The sequence below is a fragment of the Solanum dulcamara genome, chromosome 9 (assembly GCF_947179165.1).
Source record: "Solanum dulcamara chromosome 9, daSolDulc1.2, whole genome shotgun sequence".
Lineage (NCBI taxonomy): Eukaryota > Viridiplantae > Streptophyta > Magnoliopsida > Solanales > Solanaceae > Solanum > Solanum dulcamara.
This window is the reverse complement of record NC_077245.1, coordinates 1,386,977-1,407,019: the sequence shown is the minus strand read 5'-3', so window position 1 is coordinate 1,407,019 and position 20,043 is coordinate 1,386,977. Positions and strand designations below refer to the sequence as shown.

Sequence of the window (20,043 nt, the reverse complement as noted above, 5' to 3'; positions counted from 1 at the left end):
TTATTTCCTTAGATTATGAACTCAAAATACTTGAAACCTCTATCATAAATGACTTGTTCGTACTTCAAGTCATGCAATTTGCATTCACTAACGACAAATCTTGGTGATAAAAATTAGTCAACATTGATAACCTCCTACTCTTTTAAAAATTCTTAAGGTCGAATGATTTAATCTTTAAGGTGTCACTGTTTGATTCATGAAAAATCAAATTAAACTTGTAAGAGCAAGTCCACATTCTTGATACGATATGAACGGTGAAGGGAATACTAATCCCAAGCAGGAGACTATTAAGTCTAGTTCAACTAGGATGGACATTCTTGAAATTTGAACTTTTTTAGGTATTTGGTTTATATAGTTGGATTATGAATAGGACTTCGAATTTATTTTAAAAATTTATGAATTTTGGATGGGATATCGAATTTAATATTTACAGATTTTTGGATGCCCTATATCACCCTTATATATATATCAGGTATTCAAATGTTAATAAGTCTAATTTTCAAAGATTCAATAAATTAGTATCATATGATCCTACTCATTACTCATCTACTATTTGCTTGTTAAATTTTGACTCGGCACACTTATTAAAAAAATAATAATTGATATAGTGAGTTTAACATTTTACTTACCTCTATTAATTAATAGAGTTTTAAACATATTTATTCACTACATTTTTCAAAGACATTAACTCAATGTTAATAAATTGAGAGTATAATAGGTAGAAAAAAATTGTTCTTCCTTGATTTGTCAAATATGACAAGCAAAAAGAGAAATCAAATTAGAAAATATTTAACAAGTAAATAAGAACAAATGAAGTATAATATTAAATCTAATATGAAAGTACACTATATACTTTCTTTGTTCTTTTTTAATTGTCAAATTTTTATTTGACACACTTATTAAGAAAACAATAATTGGTATCATATGATCCTACTCATTACTCATCTACTATTTGCTTGTTAAATTTTGACTCGCCACACTTATTAAAAAAATAATAATTGATATAGTGAGTTTAACATTTTACTTACCCCTATTAATTAATAGAGTTTTAAACATATTTATTCACTATATTTTTCAAAGACATTAACTCAATGTTAATAAATTGAGAATATAATAGGAAGAAAAAAAATTGTTCTTCCTTGATTTGTCAAATATGACAAGCAAAAAGAAAAATCAAATTATAAAATATTTAACAGGTAAATAAGAACATGTGAAGTATAATATTAAATCTAATGTGAAAGTACACTATATACTTTCTTTGTTCTTTTTAATTGTCAAATTTTGACTTGACACACTTATTAAGAAAACAATGATTGGTATAGTGAGTTTACCATTTTATCCTTATTAATTGATTGGCTTTTAAATATATTTATTCAATGCATTTTTCAAAGATATTAACTCAATGTTAATAAATTAAAGATATAATAGGTAAAAAATTATTCTTTCTTGATTTGTCAAAATTGATAAGTAAAAAGATAAATTAAATTGAAAAATATTTGATAAATAAATAGAAACGGAGGGCGTAATAGATAAGGACATGACCTCAATCCTTATACTTGGGATTGTTGTTGTTTTAAAAACCTTTAAATACATTTGTAGGATCACCATTCTCAAACTTGATGAAACATAATTAAAATCAAAGTATGACTTTGAAGAAAGTTAGGTCCCCGTGATGACAATGTCGGTGAATACTTAACAGACAATGAACTGTTGATCAATGAATTTAGACTATTAAACGATTGCCATTGATAACACAAAATGAAGTAAAATTAGAGACAATGAATTGAATACTTCTTAAACTAATAAACCAGCTGACTTTCTGTACTTTTAACACAATAATACAAATATAAACATGTGACTTGATGAGGATTTTTTTTTTTAAGTATAGAATGGAGAATGGTACGTATCCCTCCTAAAATTAAAACAAGACTAAATAATTGTGGAATTAACATTGAGGAAGAAAAAAAATATATACCATTAACGCTTTAAGAATCACCTGATTTTTTTTTCCTGTTTATTAGGAGGCTATATATATGAAAAAGGCTCTCACATAAGGACTATCTTTCATCGTTGACAGACATGGTTCAACGTGTCAGCTACCTTTCTTCTTCTGGAATAGTGACAATTAAATTGAAATCACAAAAGACAAAGATAAGTACACTTTCAATTCAGCATAAAGTCTGAGACCCCCGTTTATCGTGAGAAATGATTGGCGGAGCATCAGGATTTTCTTGATTCATTCTCAAGATCTCGCCCTGACAAGAGGGTAAGCCGCTCCAAGTAGAAACTGACAGTGAATTCGAAACTTGCCCACACTAATCATCATTACCCTCAACCGTTTCTCGAACCTCTATGAAAACACAATGGTTTCTTCTTGTTTTATTGATTGGTTACTGCTCTCCGTTTGTATCTTTTTTTTCTATTTCAATCTCGATTAGTTCACAAGATTGAATGGTCTTACTACTTATTTTGCGGTGCTTATTCCCACTATAGACTCAATAGTTGCGGTTGCAAATGTTATTGCTAAGAGGGCATTCAAGTCGATAATTGTTTTATAACTTTTCTCTGTTTATTTATTGGTCATAAAAGTTTCACCGTTATTTTTTATTTCAAATATATTGAAACATTATTTGTGATATTGCAATTTTGAATTGTGCCCAATAAAAATAGAGTCTCATGTAATGTACTATCTCTGTCCAATAATAGTTGTCCATTATTGACTTGACACATTGATTAAAAAACAGTAAATGATACAAATAATTTTACCAAATCACTCTTATTAAATATAAGTCATCTAAATATTAAAAGATAAATAATATCTAATAGCAGTGTTAAAATAGACACAACATGATAAATTATTCATTGAATTTATAAACTGAACAATTAATATTGAATATTGAAAAATAATATAATTGTCAAATAAAGATAAACGGAGGGACTATCAAGTTCATCAAAATTACCCTTTAGGTTAAAAAATATATAATTTAAATTTCTTATTTTACATCTAATGATGTAGCTTTATATTACAAATTTCAAATAATTTTATATAATTTTTTTATGTCTAACGTTGACACGTGAAGTTGAAGAATAAGAAAAGACAAAGTCAACTAGTTTTTCAACTATATGCAATGCAGGCATCTACGACGTTCACACCTTTGGAAAATTATATAAAATTATTTGAAATTTGTAATATAAAGCTACATCATTAGATGTAAAATAAGAAATTTAAATTATATATTTTTTAACCTAAAGGGTAATTTTGATGAATTAAAAAGATAAGTATTTAATAAGTAAGTAAATAAAATATTTTTTAAAAAAATATTTGTACATGATCTAAAAAATATTATATAGTGAGAATATTGTGGTGGTGGGTTCAAAATTGCGATGTGGGATAGTCAATAGGGAAGCTATATTTTTCTTAAGTGAATATAAAATATTAATATATCAAAAAGGATTCAACATCTAAAATATATATATAAATAATTTCAATCGTTTATATAAACAATATGATTTTTCATCAAAGGAGTTCATCCTCGACTTTTCGTGACTCCGCCCTTGGTCTAGGGTGGCAAGACACATCTACATTGGCCACTATTTTCGTAAATTTCTTTCGAAAATTAGTACAACAACTAATTTGTACTTGTAAGTATCTGACCATTTCAATTCAAAGGTTTAAATACAATAATCTAATCTGTAGGGTCCAAATCTGGGTGGGGGCCTACACAAAGTTTGACTGATAGAGCTTCATTTTGTTTTATATAAAGTGACCATTATGACCTCCCACTTGTTTATCTTATGTTTGTCTTTTGCTTAGTGGTTTTGTTACGGAATTTAATATAATTAATGAGCAATGAGATGTAATTAGTGATAAATTAAGAGAGAAACATCAAAATGAAATTTTGGAGCCTTCTTATCTGATGGATTCAGCATACCTAATTGTTTAAAAATAATTTTGGGCTTATTTAGCAACTCAATGCAATAGCATTCTATGTTCATATAGAATTCAGTAAAGTATCACATCTTTTTAAAGTGTAACGTATGTAACCTACTTTGACAATAATTGATTTTATGATTTAAATTTGTGACTTATAGATAATATAAAAATAATTTTATTATTGCTTTAAGACTCTCGTTCAATAATAATATGTGAATAAAATTTAGAAGTCATATGTGTTTAACTTATTTTAATACCAATTTTTCCCAAAGTGCAAACACACGTGAAATAAAAATCCAATTGCAATATATTGAAGGAATAACTAATATACACGTTAAAGTAAGTATTACGCGTTAAACAGGTCAAAAAGTCATATGTCTAAGACTTATTTTAATAGTTATGGTTTTGTATAAACACATCTAGAAGCATGTTCAAATTTAACTTCTAGACGTCCCAAATTTTGAAACGAAAATGTAGAATTTTAAAGAACTCATGTCACAAAAACATGAAGATAATGGACTCGTATTTTATAATAACAATAACATATTTAGTGTAATTTCACGAGTGTGATTTGAGAAGGATGGTATATACGCAACTTACTTTTATCTTGTGAAAGTAAAAGAATTGTATCCAACCGACCCTCAGCTCAAGTTACAACAATAACATATTCAGTGAAATCTCACGAATATAGTTTTAAAAGAGTGATATGACATGTGTTGAGTCTTACCCTTAACTCAAGTAACACATAGTAAAAATTAAGTATGTTAAGCAAATATAAAGTGAAGAAGTCAAGCTAAAAAATAAAACGGGTATGTATTTTGTATTGAGGTTATAACTTGATAGTATTGACTAGTAGATAATTTTTCTCCATGCTCTATAATATTTAAATCCCCCAAAAATCGATCATTAACGCTCCTATGTAAAAATAAAAAATAAACAAATACGAAAGGGTAAAATATAAGAGTTTCACAAGTAGGCAAAAAGAGATGAATGATAAAAAATTACTTAACACTTTATATTTACATTCAAATCATTTTTTTTAATCATGATTAATTAAGTCAGAGTTTAGGTAAAATATATTAATTAGTTATAGTTTAGCAATAAGAATGAAAAATTTAAAAATATGTTTACGTATTTAACTATTTGTTGAATTGACGTAAGCATCAAATATGAGAAGATTATTACAATGATGAAGTAACAATGATGGTGAATGTTGCTTAGTAATAATTACTAAAATATACTTGGTCAAAAACATACAAAACCTTGTTTAATTGAATTAGATTAGAAACTTCCAACATTACGTATTCATAGTAGGAATGAAATATCATAGATAATGATTCAATATATTTAATTTGGATAAATGATAATGAAGTTTACTAAATTGAGTTAATAATTAAGGTAATACTATAGTTGATACATATATTTCTGTATTTACCCTTCTTGTTTTCTTGAAGGCCAATCCTTTTCCCACCAAAGATATACTAGTAGTATTGTTACTAATTAATACAACATTTATCTCATTTTATATGATTTCTTTATTTCTTTCTTAATTTATCTTTAAAAAAAAATTGTCATGTTTCTCAATTTGAAACCTATTTGTTATTCTTTTCATTTTTTGATTTTGTTCTTATTGACACGATCTTTTTAGACGCTTAATAAAAAAATTTATTTGATGGATAATCTTTTAGGTGAAAAAATAGTTTTAGTTATAGAACTTCAACTTCTACTAGATCAATTATTAATATATTTGAATTTCAGTAATTGTAATGATATTCGATTGAGCATATTTAATTTTTGATCTTTAAAATATGCATTTTTGAGTTTTTTTTATCGGTGATAGCCGATAACTTACAAATTTTTAGAATTATTAACTGTTCTACTATTTAAATACATATTATGTTAAATTTATAATATTACTCAATTTCGAATATAACATATTTCTTACCTTAAGGAATCAAAAATACACGTTTAATCAATTAATTAAATGACAATTATGTTGATCATATATCATAAGGACCACAAACTAATAACTTAGAGAACAAAACTATTGTTCTCCCTTTTCTTTCTAAGTGAAATTCAATGTTCATACACAATTATTACTTTCAAATTTTGTCTTTAAAAGGTTTTCAAATTCAGTGTCTCGTTACATATTAGCCTCACTCTGCATATCAACAGTTTTGTTCAACATTTTTTGGTAATTGTCAAGCTATTCAGCTGATCTTAGAGAATTCATGTTATCCGATACATCATGTTTATTTTCGACGATAATTACACTCTTTCTCAGGATTAGCTAATCCACAAGATTATCCCCACATAAAAAACATATCCGAGTAAAAATTAAGGAACCATTTATATCTTTAGATTTATTGACTTTTTTTTTGAAATAATTTTCCACTAAAATTCAAAATCAGTGTTTCGTTACAGATTAACTTCACTCTGCATGTCAAACAACTTTGCTCAACATTTTCTGTTGATTGTCAGACTGTTCAGATGACCTCAGAAAATTTCTATCACCCGACACATCATATTTATTTTCGATGATAATTACAACCTCCTTTTTAGAATTAGACTACTCCAAAAAATCATCCTCACATAAAAAGCACATCAAAAGTAGAAACTAAGAAGCCATTTGTCCCTTAAGATTTATTCACTTTCTTTTTACAGATAAAATTTTTAGAATTCAATCCAAAATATAGATAAATTTTCAAAATTCAATTCAAAATATAGATAAATTTTCAAAATTCAATTCAAAATATATGATCAAATGCAGCTAAAAATTTGAAAAGGGTATAATGGTAAAGAAAAGTATCCTTCCTTATACCAACGGTGACAATAGAGACAGATTTTTATTTATAAAAGAAAAGCAAAGGACGGCGGGCAATTCTTCCGCTCCTTAAACTGATGATAGGTATAATATACATTTCAAGAAGACGACTTTTTATGCCCAACTTTGAACTTTTCCCCTCAAAGAGTCAAACCCAAAACCCAATTTCCAAACCATAAACACAACACAAAGTACAACCCCTCACCCCCCCAAAAAAAAGTAAGCAAAAAACAGCAATTTTTGGTCAAGTAATTCAGCCGCTGGCTTGTCCGTGTCCTCTGAATCTTCTTATTGCTTCTAAGGTGGGCTCTGTTTACTCAATTTTTTTAATTTTTGACTAATCTTTTTCTTGGTGTCTCATTTATGATCTTGAAAACCCAAAACCCCACTTCAGAATTTTACATTTTTGTTCATCTTTTTTCTCTGAATTCAGTCTTCTTGTTCAGTTGATTAGTTTTGGTATGCTTGTTTACTTTGCTTTGGTGATTTTGGGATGATGAAAAAGGAATACCCTTTTTTAGTTTTTTATGTTTTAGCCTTGAAATCATTGAAAATGGAATGAATTTTAGAATCGGATTGGTGTTCTTGGATTGTTTTAGCTTGTAAATTGAATAGATTTGATTGATGGATTTTGTTCTTTTTCTTGTTTTTGCTTCTGATAGGTGTAAAGTTTGAATCTTTTTAATCATTTGAGTGTTGGGAGCAAAATGGGAGGTGTTTGTACAGGTGGGACAGCGAGGAGTAGAGTTGAAATTCACCATGAGAGCACATCGGAGTCTTCGAAAAAGCTAAAGTCAGTTAAGAGCATTGAGAAGCAGAAGAAAGATGGATCTTTTTCGTATCCTGATGTGGGTGCTTTTCGTGGGACGCCTAATCTCTATGATTCTGGTGAATTGTATATGTCTATTTCGAGGGAGTTAAAGCCATCAACACCTGCTAGGACAGGAGGGAACAAGGTACTCATTTTTATGGAAACATAGTCTTTGTTGATGTATTTGGATGCTTGTTGTATAGCATATCAAAGCTGATCTGGTTGTTTTTATTCTATGTGTTTTTAATGCTAAGTACTCTTGCACGCCTGATCATAAAATTGCGAATTTCCTCCCATCACATTACACATGAAAGAGAGAATTTTCTTTTTGAGGATAAAAGAGATAGAAAGTAGGAAGGAAGAGTCAGTTGACTGCATAGATTTGTTTGAATCAAAACGTCTGCATTTTGTAATTTCAAGGTGTAAAGGTTTTTCAGAAGCTGATGGAATTATTATTGAATGAAAGCATTGGTTGGATGAATTAGAATCTGTGTAGAAGTGAGAGGACCAATACGTAAGTCCTGCTGAAAAATAGAACGTGATTTGTCTTTGATGTGGTTGTGCTAGAGCTGGACAATGCTGCAAGTCTCTGTTTTGTTGCCTTTGGCAAGTGAAAGCATTTCAGAGTCCTCTAACCAATTCAGTTCCATCAATATGTTCATGGATTAGAGCCTTTGATAGATATTTGTGCATAGATTATACACTCATAATTTCAAGTTCGTATGGTAAAAGTGACATTCTGCGCATTCTTGAATTCCTACTCGAAGCACCGGTGATGCTATCGATGTTCGCCGCTTCTCAACACATGGTCTTGCTGTCACAAAATTGTGATTGCACTGGAGAAATCAGCAATTTGGAAGCTTGAGTATCTCGACATGATTTTTTGTGCTGAAACTTTTGGCTGCTCTCAAAAAGGGTGAGATGACTCCATGGAATTGGAGATAAATTGCATAGAAGCCCATACTGATTGGTTCGTGCCGAATCGGCATATAAGTCAACTTAATTGTGGCATGCTTTTGGAAGTTTGTATTGTATTAATTGTCTATTTCTCTTGTAACCTCGGAAGCTCGCTGCAAGAGCCGTGTTTGAGCAACTTTCTGTTTTCCTTTCTTTTTCTTGTTTTTCACATTTAAAGTAATCTGGAATCTTTATACTGCATTGCTGTAAGATAACAAGACATGGTTTCTTCTTGTGATAGGCTCCTAGCTCTTTTCTTGGAAAGGCCAGTACAGTCGGCCTAGAGAAAGCAGTGGAAGTATTGGATACACTTGGGAGCAGCATGACAAATTTGAACTCCGGGGGCTTTATGACAGGAATGGCATCAAGAGGGAATAAAATATCTATCCTAGCATTCGAGGTAGCGAATACTATTACCAAAGGTGCAAATTTGTTGCAATCTCTTTCCAAAGAGAATGTCGAGTATTTAAAGAAGGAAATTCTACCTTCAAAAGGAGTGCAGCAGTTGGTTTCTACTAATATGAAGGAGCTGCTTACTATTGCTGCTGCCGACAAAAGGTTAGAATTTTAAATATCCACTCCATACTTGATGTCTAGCTTCTCAACCGGTAGACAGTTCCCTTTCCCCCAAATTTGGAGGCACCTTTCAGAATTCTACAAAAAGCTGTAATGCTGTAAGCAGCATACGCGTTGGTGAAAATAAGTTTTTATGTTTTCTGTAGGGAGGAATTTGATGTCTTCTCTCGTGAAGTCATTAGGTTTGGAGATATGTGTAAAGACCCACAATGGCACAACCTAAATCGATATTTTTCCAGGTATGCTAACACCTTTTTTATTGTAGAGGAGTCAAACCATTCTGATTTCATTAAAGATGTTTATCAGAAGTTGTAACCACTTCTCAGGTTGGACTCAGACACTCTTATTCACAAACAACTAAGATCAGAGGCTGAATTGATGATGCAGGAACTGAGCACTCTGGCTCAGCATACTTCTGTAAGTTTGTACCTCGTTTTGAAGTGCATGATGCCTTTCTTCAAGTATTTGTTTCTCAACATTATACGTGTTTTATAGTATAAGTAAATTCTTCCTTTGTTCTTTGAGTTGAAATCTTTTTCATATCCTTTTTACTTATATGAACTGTAATAATTTTGGGACAATATTGGAATATGGTTTCTTCTTGAGGGGAGCCGAGGGTCTTTTGGGAAGAGCCTCTCTACCTCACAAGGTAGGGGTAAGGTCTGCATACTCTCTACCCTTCCCCAACCCCATTTGTGGGATCACACTAGGTATGTTGTTGGTTTCCTCTTGAGTGCTTTATAATTTCCTTGATGTTATACTAGACCTATTGTATGAGATTTGCCAATATTTGCATTTACTAGCAAGAATATTTTCTGCTTTATGATGGTTATACTGTCTTGTATAAGGAAAAAATATATTAAGAATGGTATGAATTGAAGTGTGTCACCAAGAGGGGAAGTTACTTGCTCTTTTCTTACATCTATGTTGATATTCCAAAGTCGGTGATGAGATTCTGCCACTGGTATCTTTACAGGAATTATATCATGAACTGCACGCACTGGACAGATTCGAACAGGATTATCGGAGGAAACTTGAGGAATTAGATTCCTTAAATCTACCTCGTAAAGGTATGTCAGTTTTACCTTTTTTTAGTTCTCTCTGATTTATCATTTGTAGCAAACTTAGCTGGATGAAGGTTTGAATAAACATGTCATGCGGATTTTTTGTGTGGGAAAAGAGCAATATAGTGAGGCATACAACTGTACAATTATTTCTGTGCCGTATTTCTCTAGCTACTGAGGGTAATTTGGTTCGTTCCAGTGACACTCTGTATATTTATCTAGATCTAACTTTTCAGTCTCTTGTCGGGGGGATTCTTCCAAATTGGCATCAATATAGTCCTCTTTTGCAATTTAGTGGTATTCATCTGACCAATCATTTAATTAAAAAAAACTACTCCCTCCATTTCAATTTGTTTGTCTTACTTTCCTTTTTAATCCATTTAAAAAAGAATGCCGTTTTTTGGTAACTTTTTAATTCTAACTTTCCATATGACATGTTTAAGACCGCAAGGTTAAAGGGCATTGTGGTACATTCTACATATCTTTAATTTAAGACCACAAGATTCAAAAGTCTTTACTTAAACTCGGCGCCAAGTCAAAAAAAGAAAAGAAATGGAGGGAGTATTTTCTTTACTCTTTACTTGCTTTTGTGACAGATGTAACCTATATGGATTCTCTAGACATCCACTCTTCTTTGCACATTAGATAACGAAGCTGACTTTTGTAGCTAATAGCAATGTACAACTCAAATACCATATAAGTGATGTGCACATCAGTAGTATCTTTTGCTTGCCTATAAAAAAGAAAAATTACACTGTTAATGTTTTAGTTGTCTTCTTTGCAATTCTTCTTTTTGATAGTTTGGTAGATTAACATACAAATTGACACATTCTCTTTCACTTGTAGGCGAAGGTCTCATGATGTTACACAGTGAGCTAAAACATCAAAGAAAAATTGCGAGGAGCTTGAAAAAGAAATCTCTTTGGGCTAAGGGTTTGGAGGAGGTACTTTGACCAAAACTCATCTTTTATATCATTTTCAAGGAATGAATTTTTCACTTATCCAAAAATAGAAGTAACAAAACCCATTGTAAAAAGAGAACTTTTTTAAATTACCGGGGAAATTGCTAAGCGCATGGAGGCAACAAGATATTCATTTTATTTAGTTATTGAAATGAAAACTGTCTTTTTTTCTTTTAAGAGTGCTGTTATTATCTTTAGAGATAATCGCTTTTTTGATCCCAAATTAATCATTGTAGGTTGTGGAGAAGCTTGTTGACATTGTTACTTATATACATCAAGCAATTGTGGAAGCATTTGGGGACAATGGTATGAAAGTACATGTAGTTTTTTATTGATCAGTTCAAATTTGATGTCAGTCGTTATCATCATTTTATTATTTGCAAATAACGAAGTCAAGAGTATCAGACCTTCATTGGTGGTGATAAATGGCCATTTGCGCTCCACACCACTAAATTGCACTGGTCACTTTGATTCTTTTGCCTCAGAACCTTTTACATGTTACATTTTAACTTATCGAGTTATTTTTCATTAATAATGGTTACAAGAACATCCTAAGCCATATACTGTCTCGAAAAAAAGTAAAATGGAAGGGGAAATGGAACAACGGGAAAGTCAAGTTACACGTTAAGATTTTAATTATACGATTGACTAACGTGGCAATTGAATGATTATTTGCTTTTTTAAAAATTGGTTGACTGATTTAAGGATATATTTAAAATTAATTACTCAAGCTAAGAACTATTCAGTCCCGAGGAAAAAGGGAGGACAGTCTTTGGATCTTCAGCATCCAAGTTTCCCGAGTCGCTGCATTTGCATAACATTTTATGAAAGATGAAATAGTTGTGACTAATCATTAATCTGTACATTTACCTAGCACTCCCCCCCTGGAGATTACGGCAAAGTCAAGATACTCCCTCCGTTAACTTTTTGGTAATTCTTTAATTCTAACTTTACACATGACATATTTAAGATATTAAAGAATATTTTGGTACATTCTACATATCTATAGTTTAAGACCACATGATTTAAAAGTCTTCTTTACTTTGTTAAACACTTTGCCAAGTCAAAACACGATGAACAAATTGAAATTGAGGGAATATGTCTCTTGTTATTTACAACGTCAAGAGTTAACTTGCATATGTACGCTTTGTCCCTTCTTTACCAGAGTATGATTGTTTTCTTAAATATAGACGAATCTTTATGCTTCTTGCAGGATTGACATCTGCTGTCAAGGAGCCTGCGAAGAAACAAGAAAGATTGGGAGTAGCTGGTCTTGCTTTACACTATGCTAACTTAGTTACTCAAATTGATAACATTGTAAGTTTTAGTGCTGAATTAGAGCGATACTGATTGCACTGTTTATGACTGCTCCAAATATTATTCATAACAATGGGATTTGATATCATGTCAGGCTTCACGGCCCACCTCTCTTCCCCCTAACATGAGGGATGGATTATATAATGGATTACCTCCTTCCGTAAAAACAGCCCTTCGTTCACGTCTGCAGGCAGTTGATGCAAAGGAAGAGGTTTGTCCTCCATATTAGTTTCTAATTCTTCCCCTTTCTCCCTTTTGCTCTTGTCGGGGCTTAATGATGTAATTTAGTTCTTCTGTTTGCATTAAGTATTATGTCTATATAAAATAGTTCCTCCACATTGTGCTTTTTGCAGCTCACAATTCCTCAGATTAAAGCAGAGATGGAAAAAACTCTCCAGTGGCTTGTCCCAGTAGCTGCAGATACTACAAAGTATGTGTTTCGATAGTTTTCTTTGAACCGAGTGTCAAATTATGCCCCCACCCCACCCCCCTTTCAACCAGTTTTGGTAATATATGCTGATTCATTTTTGCCTTTTCTTTCTTGGCAATTGGATAACAGGGCACACCAAGGCTTTGGATGGGTTGGAGAGTGGGCTAATACTGGGTTAGTTCCACACTTCTCTGTCATTATATGCGCAAAATTTAATATTTACATTTGCAGTTCAGTGTGGATATCATTCTTCAACAATTTAATATATATATATATATATATATATATATATGTCAGTTAAGGACTTCAAAAGATTGAATACATTAAAGTTTTAAATTTTCGATCCGCTTATGATGTTATTGGTTGTTTCTCTTTCAGAAGCGAGTTTGGCAAGAAGAACCCTCCACAAGTTACCCTCATTCGATTGCAGACACTCTACCATGCAGACAAACAGAAAATGGACTACCATGTCCTAGAGCTTGTGACATGGCTTCACCGTCTGATCAGCCTGGTAAGATTTAACGGTCCCAAGGCTTTCCCAGGACGATCACCAACACGCAAAGGACTTGATCTGCAGACTGAGGTGATGATGAACACTAACTCAAAACCGTCTAAGGTTCAGATTTCTCTCGAAGATAGAAACTTGCTAGAGGAAGTGATGAAACGCAAATGTTTGGTTCCCGGAAGAAGCAAAAGCCAGGAGTTTCTTTTGCCCAAGAATCGGAAGAAGGTGTCAGCTGCGCTAAGTAGAAGCATGGGTAACTCTCCTCGTACCGACTTTCAACATCCAAAGGCTACTGTTTTGGATATATTAGATGGCTTACATTCAGCATTTTGAGTTGCTAAAGAGAGATCTCAAGCAAAAAAAAAGTTCATTTTTTAGTTTTCTTGATTCTTAGCTCCATCCTTGAACTTCAGCCTCTTTGTATATAGTCTCTCCATCATATGGTGATTGGGTAAATTGTTATACTGTAGCATATTATAATCATCCAAATACATTTAGATTCTAGTGGAAGTGAATGTTCAAGGGTGATAGGGAATGGTGCTTATTTGGGCATTTTGCAGCCCGACTTCACAAAAATTATTGCAATTTGCTATGAATGTTTTGATGCTTCGGATACTCCTCTTTTGAGTCGTGGGTCTATCAGGAACAACCTTGCAATTTGCTAGGAATGTTTTGATAATATGAAGTGTAACCATAAGAATGAAGTCCCAATAGCTCTCTATTTTGTTATTGGTCCAACATTGAGGTCCACTAATCTTTATATTTTCTTGTAACCCTGTTCCGGCTGCTCCTTTTTTGAGCCGGTTTATCGGAAATAATTTTTCCATCCCCAATAAAGATAAAGATAAGGGTAAGGTGTTGTTATGGATCTTCGGATTTCACTTGTGAATCATACCGGATATGTTGTTAAAGTCTATCACGTATACTAGTTAATTGTTCAAGCCTTTTATCTATTTATTTTTTGAATTCTAGTTAGGGGCCATAAAGAAAAATTCCAAAAACCAAAGCAAATCGAAAATGAAACGCAATGTGCATAAAAATTCAGCGTGTTGTTTTCATTTAGGAATACTAAATTTTGAGTTAGTAATTATAAAAGTTTAATAAGTTCAATATTAATAACTTTAAACGTTGATTTTGAATGCACATTGCGTCTTTTGAACAATTATAAAATAGATATGAAGCAATTTTACGAAGGTCTATTATAATCTTACTCACAGACCTCGTGACCCACCTATATCTCAATGTAAATCCCTAATTAAACTATTTAACTTCTTCCAAATGTCTTCACATTAGTTAATTTCATGATCTAAAATTAATGAAATAATTACTCCAAAGTTTTTACAACTATTAAGTGAAATACAGAAATGAAGACCAATTTTCTCCTTTATATTTTTACAATTTCTGCTTTTGTTAGTGTCCATTCAAAACTACTTCACTTTGATTGGGTTGTTTCAATTTCCTCTAATGCACACATTGGAGGTCCCAAAGAGGTCACTATGTTTTAATCTTAATGAGCATTTAAGATAACCTTATTTTTTTCTTATGGTGAAAACAGGTTATTATGATCAATAATTAGTTTTCAGGCCCCTTCTGAACACAACAACAAATGATGTGGTCATTATCAGTTATTTCTTAGCATGTTATTTATGACCATTTATACGTTAGAGGTAGATTTAAGGCGAGTTCTGTTGGTTCAATTGAACTCATTACTTTTAACTTGAACTAAGTATGCACATGCGATTTAACAAAAGTTTATATATGTAATGAAAGTCCTTTCAAGGGGACTATAGGAAATGCAACTATTGAGACAACAACTACAAAATCCAAGAGAAAATAAAATTAGTGAGGTAAGGTTTATAGGTTGTAAGGCAGAAGGCTCGAAAGAAAGAACATTCTCACTAACATTTGAGGGATAAATCCAATTAAGACACCTTAGACACTGTATTCTCGGTAGGACTCTCAGGACTCTTATTTGATAGGCATGAAAATATGACATGAATCAAGTTTTAGGACAAGACCATAGATCACACTCATTCTGAACCCATTAATTGTAGATTCTGAATTCGTCTCTGGTCTACATATAGCTTTTCCACATATTCATATATTCATGATTTCTTTAGAACAACTTATATTCATGAAAGTATTCTTGATTTTTACTTAAAATATTGCGAAAACTATAAGGAATGGAGTGCAGTTAAGGAGGAATTCATGGCAAGATGGAGTTGAAGGAACCAATTGTCCAATAATGCCTGGGAACATATAAATTTCAGATGAAAGATCAGATTGGAAGTTTCTTCTATTTTCCTTCACTTTTCTTCCAGAAAGCTGCTCGAGGCTATGGTCCTATTCGAATTAACAACGTTGAAAATGTCCCTCTTCCATTTCCACGTTCTGATTATGAATACGATATACTAATTGGAGATTGGTATCTTGATGAGTACAAGGTATGTGTAAAGTTGTAACATAGGTATTATTGCTAATTGCTATAGATTATGAACATGTACAATGTGGTCTGGTTGTAACATTTTTTATTTTTTTTTGAAGGACTTGAGAATTTCTCTAGAAGATGGATGCAAGATGCCTTTTCCAGATGCCATTCTCATCAATAGAATGAGATCAAATCAAGCTACCTTTGAGTTTCAACCAGGTAAGTTTACGTGACCTGATGGTGTTAATCTTTTTTATACTGTTAGCGCATAGAACTTATTGGGACCGAGGTGTAGTTGTTGTGTATATGTAAATTATTGAATTCCTTTCAACATAAACCAAACTTTTTGTGTAGTGATAAAGGTACTAGCTCAAAATTGCTTTGAGTCACATGTTCGTATCTTAGGTGGTTTTGAATCCCCTTGTTGGAATTCCTAATTCCACGCTTCCCTTTGATTTCAGGGGCTAATAATGTGTACCTTTATCACATTTTTGTTTCTCTGTTGGGCTGCCTATAGATTGAGAATCTCGAACGTAGGATTAAAAACAACCTTAAATTTCAAAATCCAGGACCATGAAATGCTTTTGGTGGAGACTGAAGGAGACTACACTTTAAAAGAATACCACCAAAGTCTAGACATCCATGTTGGTCAATCTTATTCTGTTCTTGTTACTGCAAAGAATCATAGCCATGGTAGCTCTTATCATATGGTGGCCTCTTCGCGTTTCATCCCGAGGGAAATTTCAGGCCTTGCTATTATCCGTTATTCAGGTTTTGATGTTGAACCCCTGGCACCTGTTTACCCTGATGAACCTTCTCAGGACGAGTATGGATATTCGATGGAACAAGCTCTATCAGTAAGGTACAAACATGTTATAATGCAGGTTACGGACTTTCAGATAACTTATTTATACATATTAAGTGAATAGAACTGTAGCTCCACCCCCTGGTACAAACATGTTACAATGCTTGTTTGTTGTAAGAATAGAACAATTAACTGTTGTGTCGTATCAAATGTTTAGATATTGAAACTTCAATTACTGAAACAGGACAGATTTATCAGTAGGAGCAGCGAGGCATAATCCTCAAGGATCTTATGTATATGGCAGCATTAACATAAGCCGGACACTAATTCTCCAGAACGGTGAGGCAGCTATGGATGGACAAAATCGATACAGAGTGTCCAGCTAAGTGATGTTTTCGAGCCTGGTGTTGTTCCTGATGCACTAGTAGATGATCTTCCTAGACTCGGTGTCTCAGTTATTGATGCCTAATACCATGATTTCGTTCATGTTGTTTTCCAAAATCCACTAGACTCGTTACAATCGTGGCATTCTGATGGCTACAACTTCTTTGTTGTCGGGTAATTGCTTGGGATTGAGACATAGTTGTTATTCTAATTCTTGAACGTATTGCAGAATGGGACGTGGGAAATGGGAGGATAGGAAGATGGAAACATACAACATGATTGATGCAATTTATCACTCAACAATTAAGGTTTGAGATGTGATTGTTTTGTCAACTTTTATTAGAAGTTGGTTCGTAAATGTAGGCACTATAAAGTAATCTTCTATAACATGTTAAATCGCGCTGAGAGTATATTTTCAATAGATATAAGTTAAATTTCTGAACGGAAATACAGGTGTATCCATATTCATGGACTGCGATTCTAATAAAGTTGGACAATCAAGGGATGTGGAATCTGAGATCACAGAATGCAGAAAAATGGTATCTTGGACAAGAATTGTCTATAAGGGTGAAAGGAGATGTGGATGACCCTTCCAAAATTTCTCCAAGGGATGAAGCTCCAATCCCAGCAAATGTTATTAAATGTGGAAAACTTGCTGCTTTATAAATTTTGATAGTAATGATAGTATTGTTTTACTAATATATACTAATAGTACTTATTTCACTTCACAGACGGACTTTAGAGTAAACTAATACATACTAGCATTTGATTACTAAATATACAGCTATCATCGAAAGGTATATAGTAGTGAATACTCCTTCATTTTTAGAGGCAAGGAAATGAAATTGCTTTAATAAGAACGGTTATTTCCCCATATAAAACTTTCTTATGCAAGTCTGAATTAATCAAGTTTCAAAAAATCGAATTTGAACTTGGGGATTATATCAAATGAGAGTGTTTGGTAATAAAAAATTGGAAGTGGATATCCCATATCGCAGAATGAAGAGAGTTGTGGGCTGGTTGACTAGAATAAAAAATGGAGGCCGTTTGATTTATGAAAGTATGATCCTTCAGGCAAGTTTTAATGGGATGTGATGAGTGGTCAATACTCGCAATTAAATATGCGAGAAGTGCGTCCAGGCTCAGCCTGGTTACGACAATTTGGGCGCTCTCAAATTTACCAATCTGATCCCTATTGCTGAAGTTATCAACCCCCCCCCCCCACCTGCCCCAACAATTTTAAGTCTAGTATAAAGTTTTTCTAATCTTTTGCTTAATTGAATTTTATTCAGACAATGACTTTGGAACTTATACTCAATAACACTTTTTATAAATGTGAAATTGGGTATATATGAGTATAATGGTTTAGTGTTTTAGGTTGGAATATATAGGTCAATATGTTACTTTCTTTATTTTAGCCTTTTAGTACATAATTAGTGTTGTTGATGGGTTGCTAATTTCATATATTATGAACTTGAAATGACTGACATTCAATTCTAATTAGAATTTGGTTTAGTGTTTTAGGTTGGAATATATAGGTCAATATGTTACTTTCTGATTTTAGCCTTTTAGTACATAATTAGTGTTGTTGATGGGTTGCTAACTTCATATATTATGAATTTGAAATGACTGACATTCAATTCTAATTAGAATTTGCTTAACTAATCTTATATAAATATCTATACATCATACCAATTTTATAAGTCCAATTTGCGTTAAGTTTGACTTGCACAAATTTAAGGTTATATTAATACAAAGTGGATTATAGCGAAATGCTTTTTCGCTATTGATTTATCAAAATTTATAACTTTTGTCATTAAAATTTTGATAATTTTTAAATTTAAATTTATAATTTTAACGATATGATGAATTCACTACTAAATATCTTAAAGATTACTCTGAATTCGCTTCTCTAGCTACCGAATACCCAATGACATCATTCTTTATGGCCCTTGAACAGCCACTGCCACTTGAATCTAAATGTGGTTAATTTCATTAAGGTAATTTTCTTTTTATCTAAAAGATAAATTTTACTGTACTGTGATATCGCAATCATCATATGATGGACTAATGTACAAGAAGGCTGTAGTTCCAAAAAGGGGAGGTAGCTAAGAATCAAGAAAACAAAACAAAAAAAAAAGGAATTTTTGCCTTGAAATTAATCATGCCCATCTAATATATGCAAATCATTGGCCTTTGGATGTTTAAATCAATCTGTTTGGATGAGCTTTTGACTTTTGATTTGTAAGCTAAAAATTATAAGTTAGAAATTTTAATTTATGATTTTTGATTTATTTTTATTATTTTGACTTAAAGCTAAGTGTTTTGAAACTCTTTTTTGAATTACTCAAATAGTCTACAAATGCTTAAAAACTATTTTGATACTCTTTTTAACTTTTTGTTTAATGTTTAATTCTTAGAGTCTGTTTGGATGAACTTATTTTAAGTAACTTATAAGTTGAAAACTACTTATAAGTTAAAAAAATAAGTAGGTGCAGCCCATTTTTTTTTGACTTATAAACTGTTTTCAACTTATAAGCTACTTAAAATAAGTCCATTCAAACAAACCCAATTATGTATTGAGGCTTATTTTAAGCACAAAATGACTTTAAACTGGTCAGTCAAATACTCAAAAAGTTAAAATACAGCTTATAAGTAACTTATAGGCCAAATCAAATGGGCTCTTACTTTTTTTTTTGGTCGTTTTCCAATTTTACTTTCTTATTTTTACCCTTTTAATCACTTTTAACGAAACAAAGGAAAACATGTGCTTGAATTAGAAGTGTTCATGGTTTGTTACTTTGTTTGGTTAGCTTTTTGGCTAAAAAGAATATTAAAGTATGCGAAAGGAGCCAACAATTTTTGGTGAATTGGACTATGAGACATACGCTAAATCACAATGACTTAGGAATTTATACTCAATATGACACCTTTTATAATGGCATAATACACAAATATGTATTTTAATTGGGTGTCAGTTTACATGTATGCTCTCCAATTTCGGGTGTACATAAGTAGATAATTAAATTTATATAAAGTTGAACAA

At 32.0% G+C, this 20,043-nt stretch overlaps 2 protein-coding genes and 1 non-coding gene across 5 annotated transcripts; all 3 read left to right on the top strand.

The window, feature by feature from the left end:
- The first annotated feature begins 6,821 nt into the window (after window positions 1-6,821).
- LOC129902818 (protein PSK SIMULATOR 2) lies at window positions 6,822-13,995 on the top strand. Of its 3 annotated transcripts, none has more exons than XM_055978229.1 (13): window positions 6,822-7,060; window positions 7,421-7,714; window positions 8,768-9,084; window positions 9,249-9,341; window positions 9,429-9,519; window positions 10,079-10,172; window positions 11,013-11,110; window positions 11,365-11,434; window positions 12,342-12,445; window positions 12,540-12,656; window positions 12,799-12,875; window positions 13,005-13,049; window positions 13,254-13,995. In XM_055978229.1, the coding sequence occupies exons 2-13, from the start codon at window positions 7,466-7,468 to the stop codon at window positions 13,711-13,713; spliced, it is 1,815 nt and encodes a 604-aa protein (XP_055834204.1). In that variant the 5' UTR covers window positions 6,822-7,060; window positions 7,421-7,465; the 3' UTR covers window positions 13,714-13,995. The 3 variants fall into 3 exon arrangements, with proteins under 3 accessions (XP_055834204.1, XP_055834206.1, XP_055834205.1); XM_055978231.1 differs by lacking the exon at window positions 6,822-7,060 and adding an exon at window positions 7,110-7,217; XM_055978230.1 differs by lacking the exon at window positions 6,822-7,060 and having other exon boundaries at window positions 7,286-7,714.
- A 697-nt stretch (window positions 13,996-14,692) lies between these two features.
- LOC129903476 (monocopper oxidase-like protein SKS1) lies at window positions 14,693-17,776 on the top strand. The gene is given in 11 exon segments (XM_055979040.1): window positions 14,693-14,870; window positions 14,936-14,966; window positions 14,969-15,071; window positions 15,562-15,633; window positions 15,635-15,824; window positions 15,925-16,027; window positions 16,313-16,670; window positions 16,858-16,988; window positions 16,991-17,171; window positions 17,227-17,305; window positions 17,451-17,776. Coding segments are annotated over 11 exon segments (1,587 nt in total). The 5' UTR covers window positions 14,693-14,744; the 3' UTR covers window positions 17,664-17,776.
- A 307-nt stretch (window positions 17,777-18,083) lies between these two features.
- LOC129904847 (small nucleolar RNA Z279/snoR105/snoR108) lies at window positions 18,084-18,190 on the top strand. Its single transcript, XR_008770516.1, has one exon. It is a non-coding gene; the product is annotated as a small nucleolar RNA Z279/snoR105/snoR108 (small nucleolar RNA).
- Window positions 18,191-20,043: the final 1,853 nt, after the last annotated feature.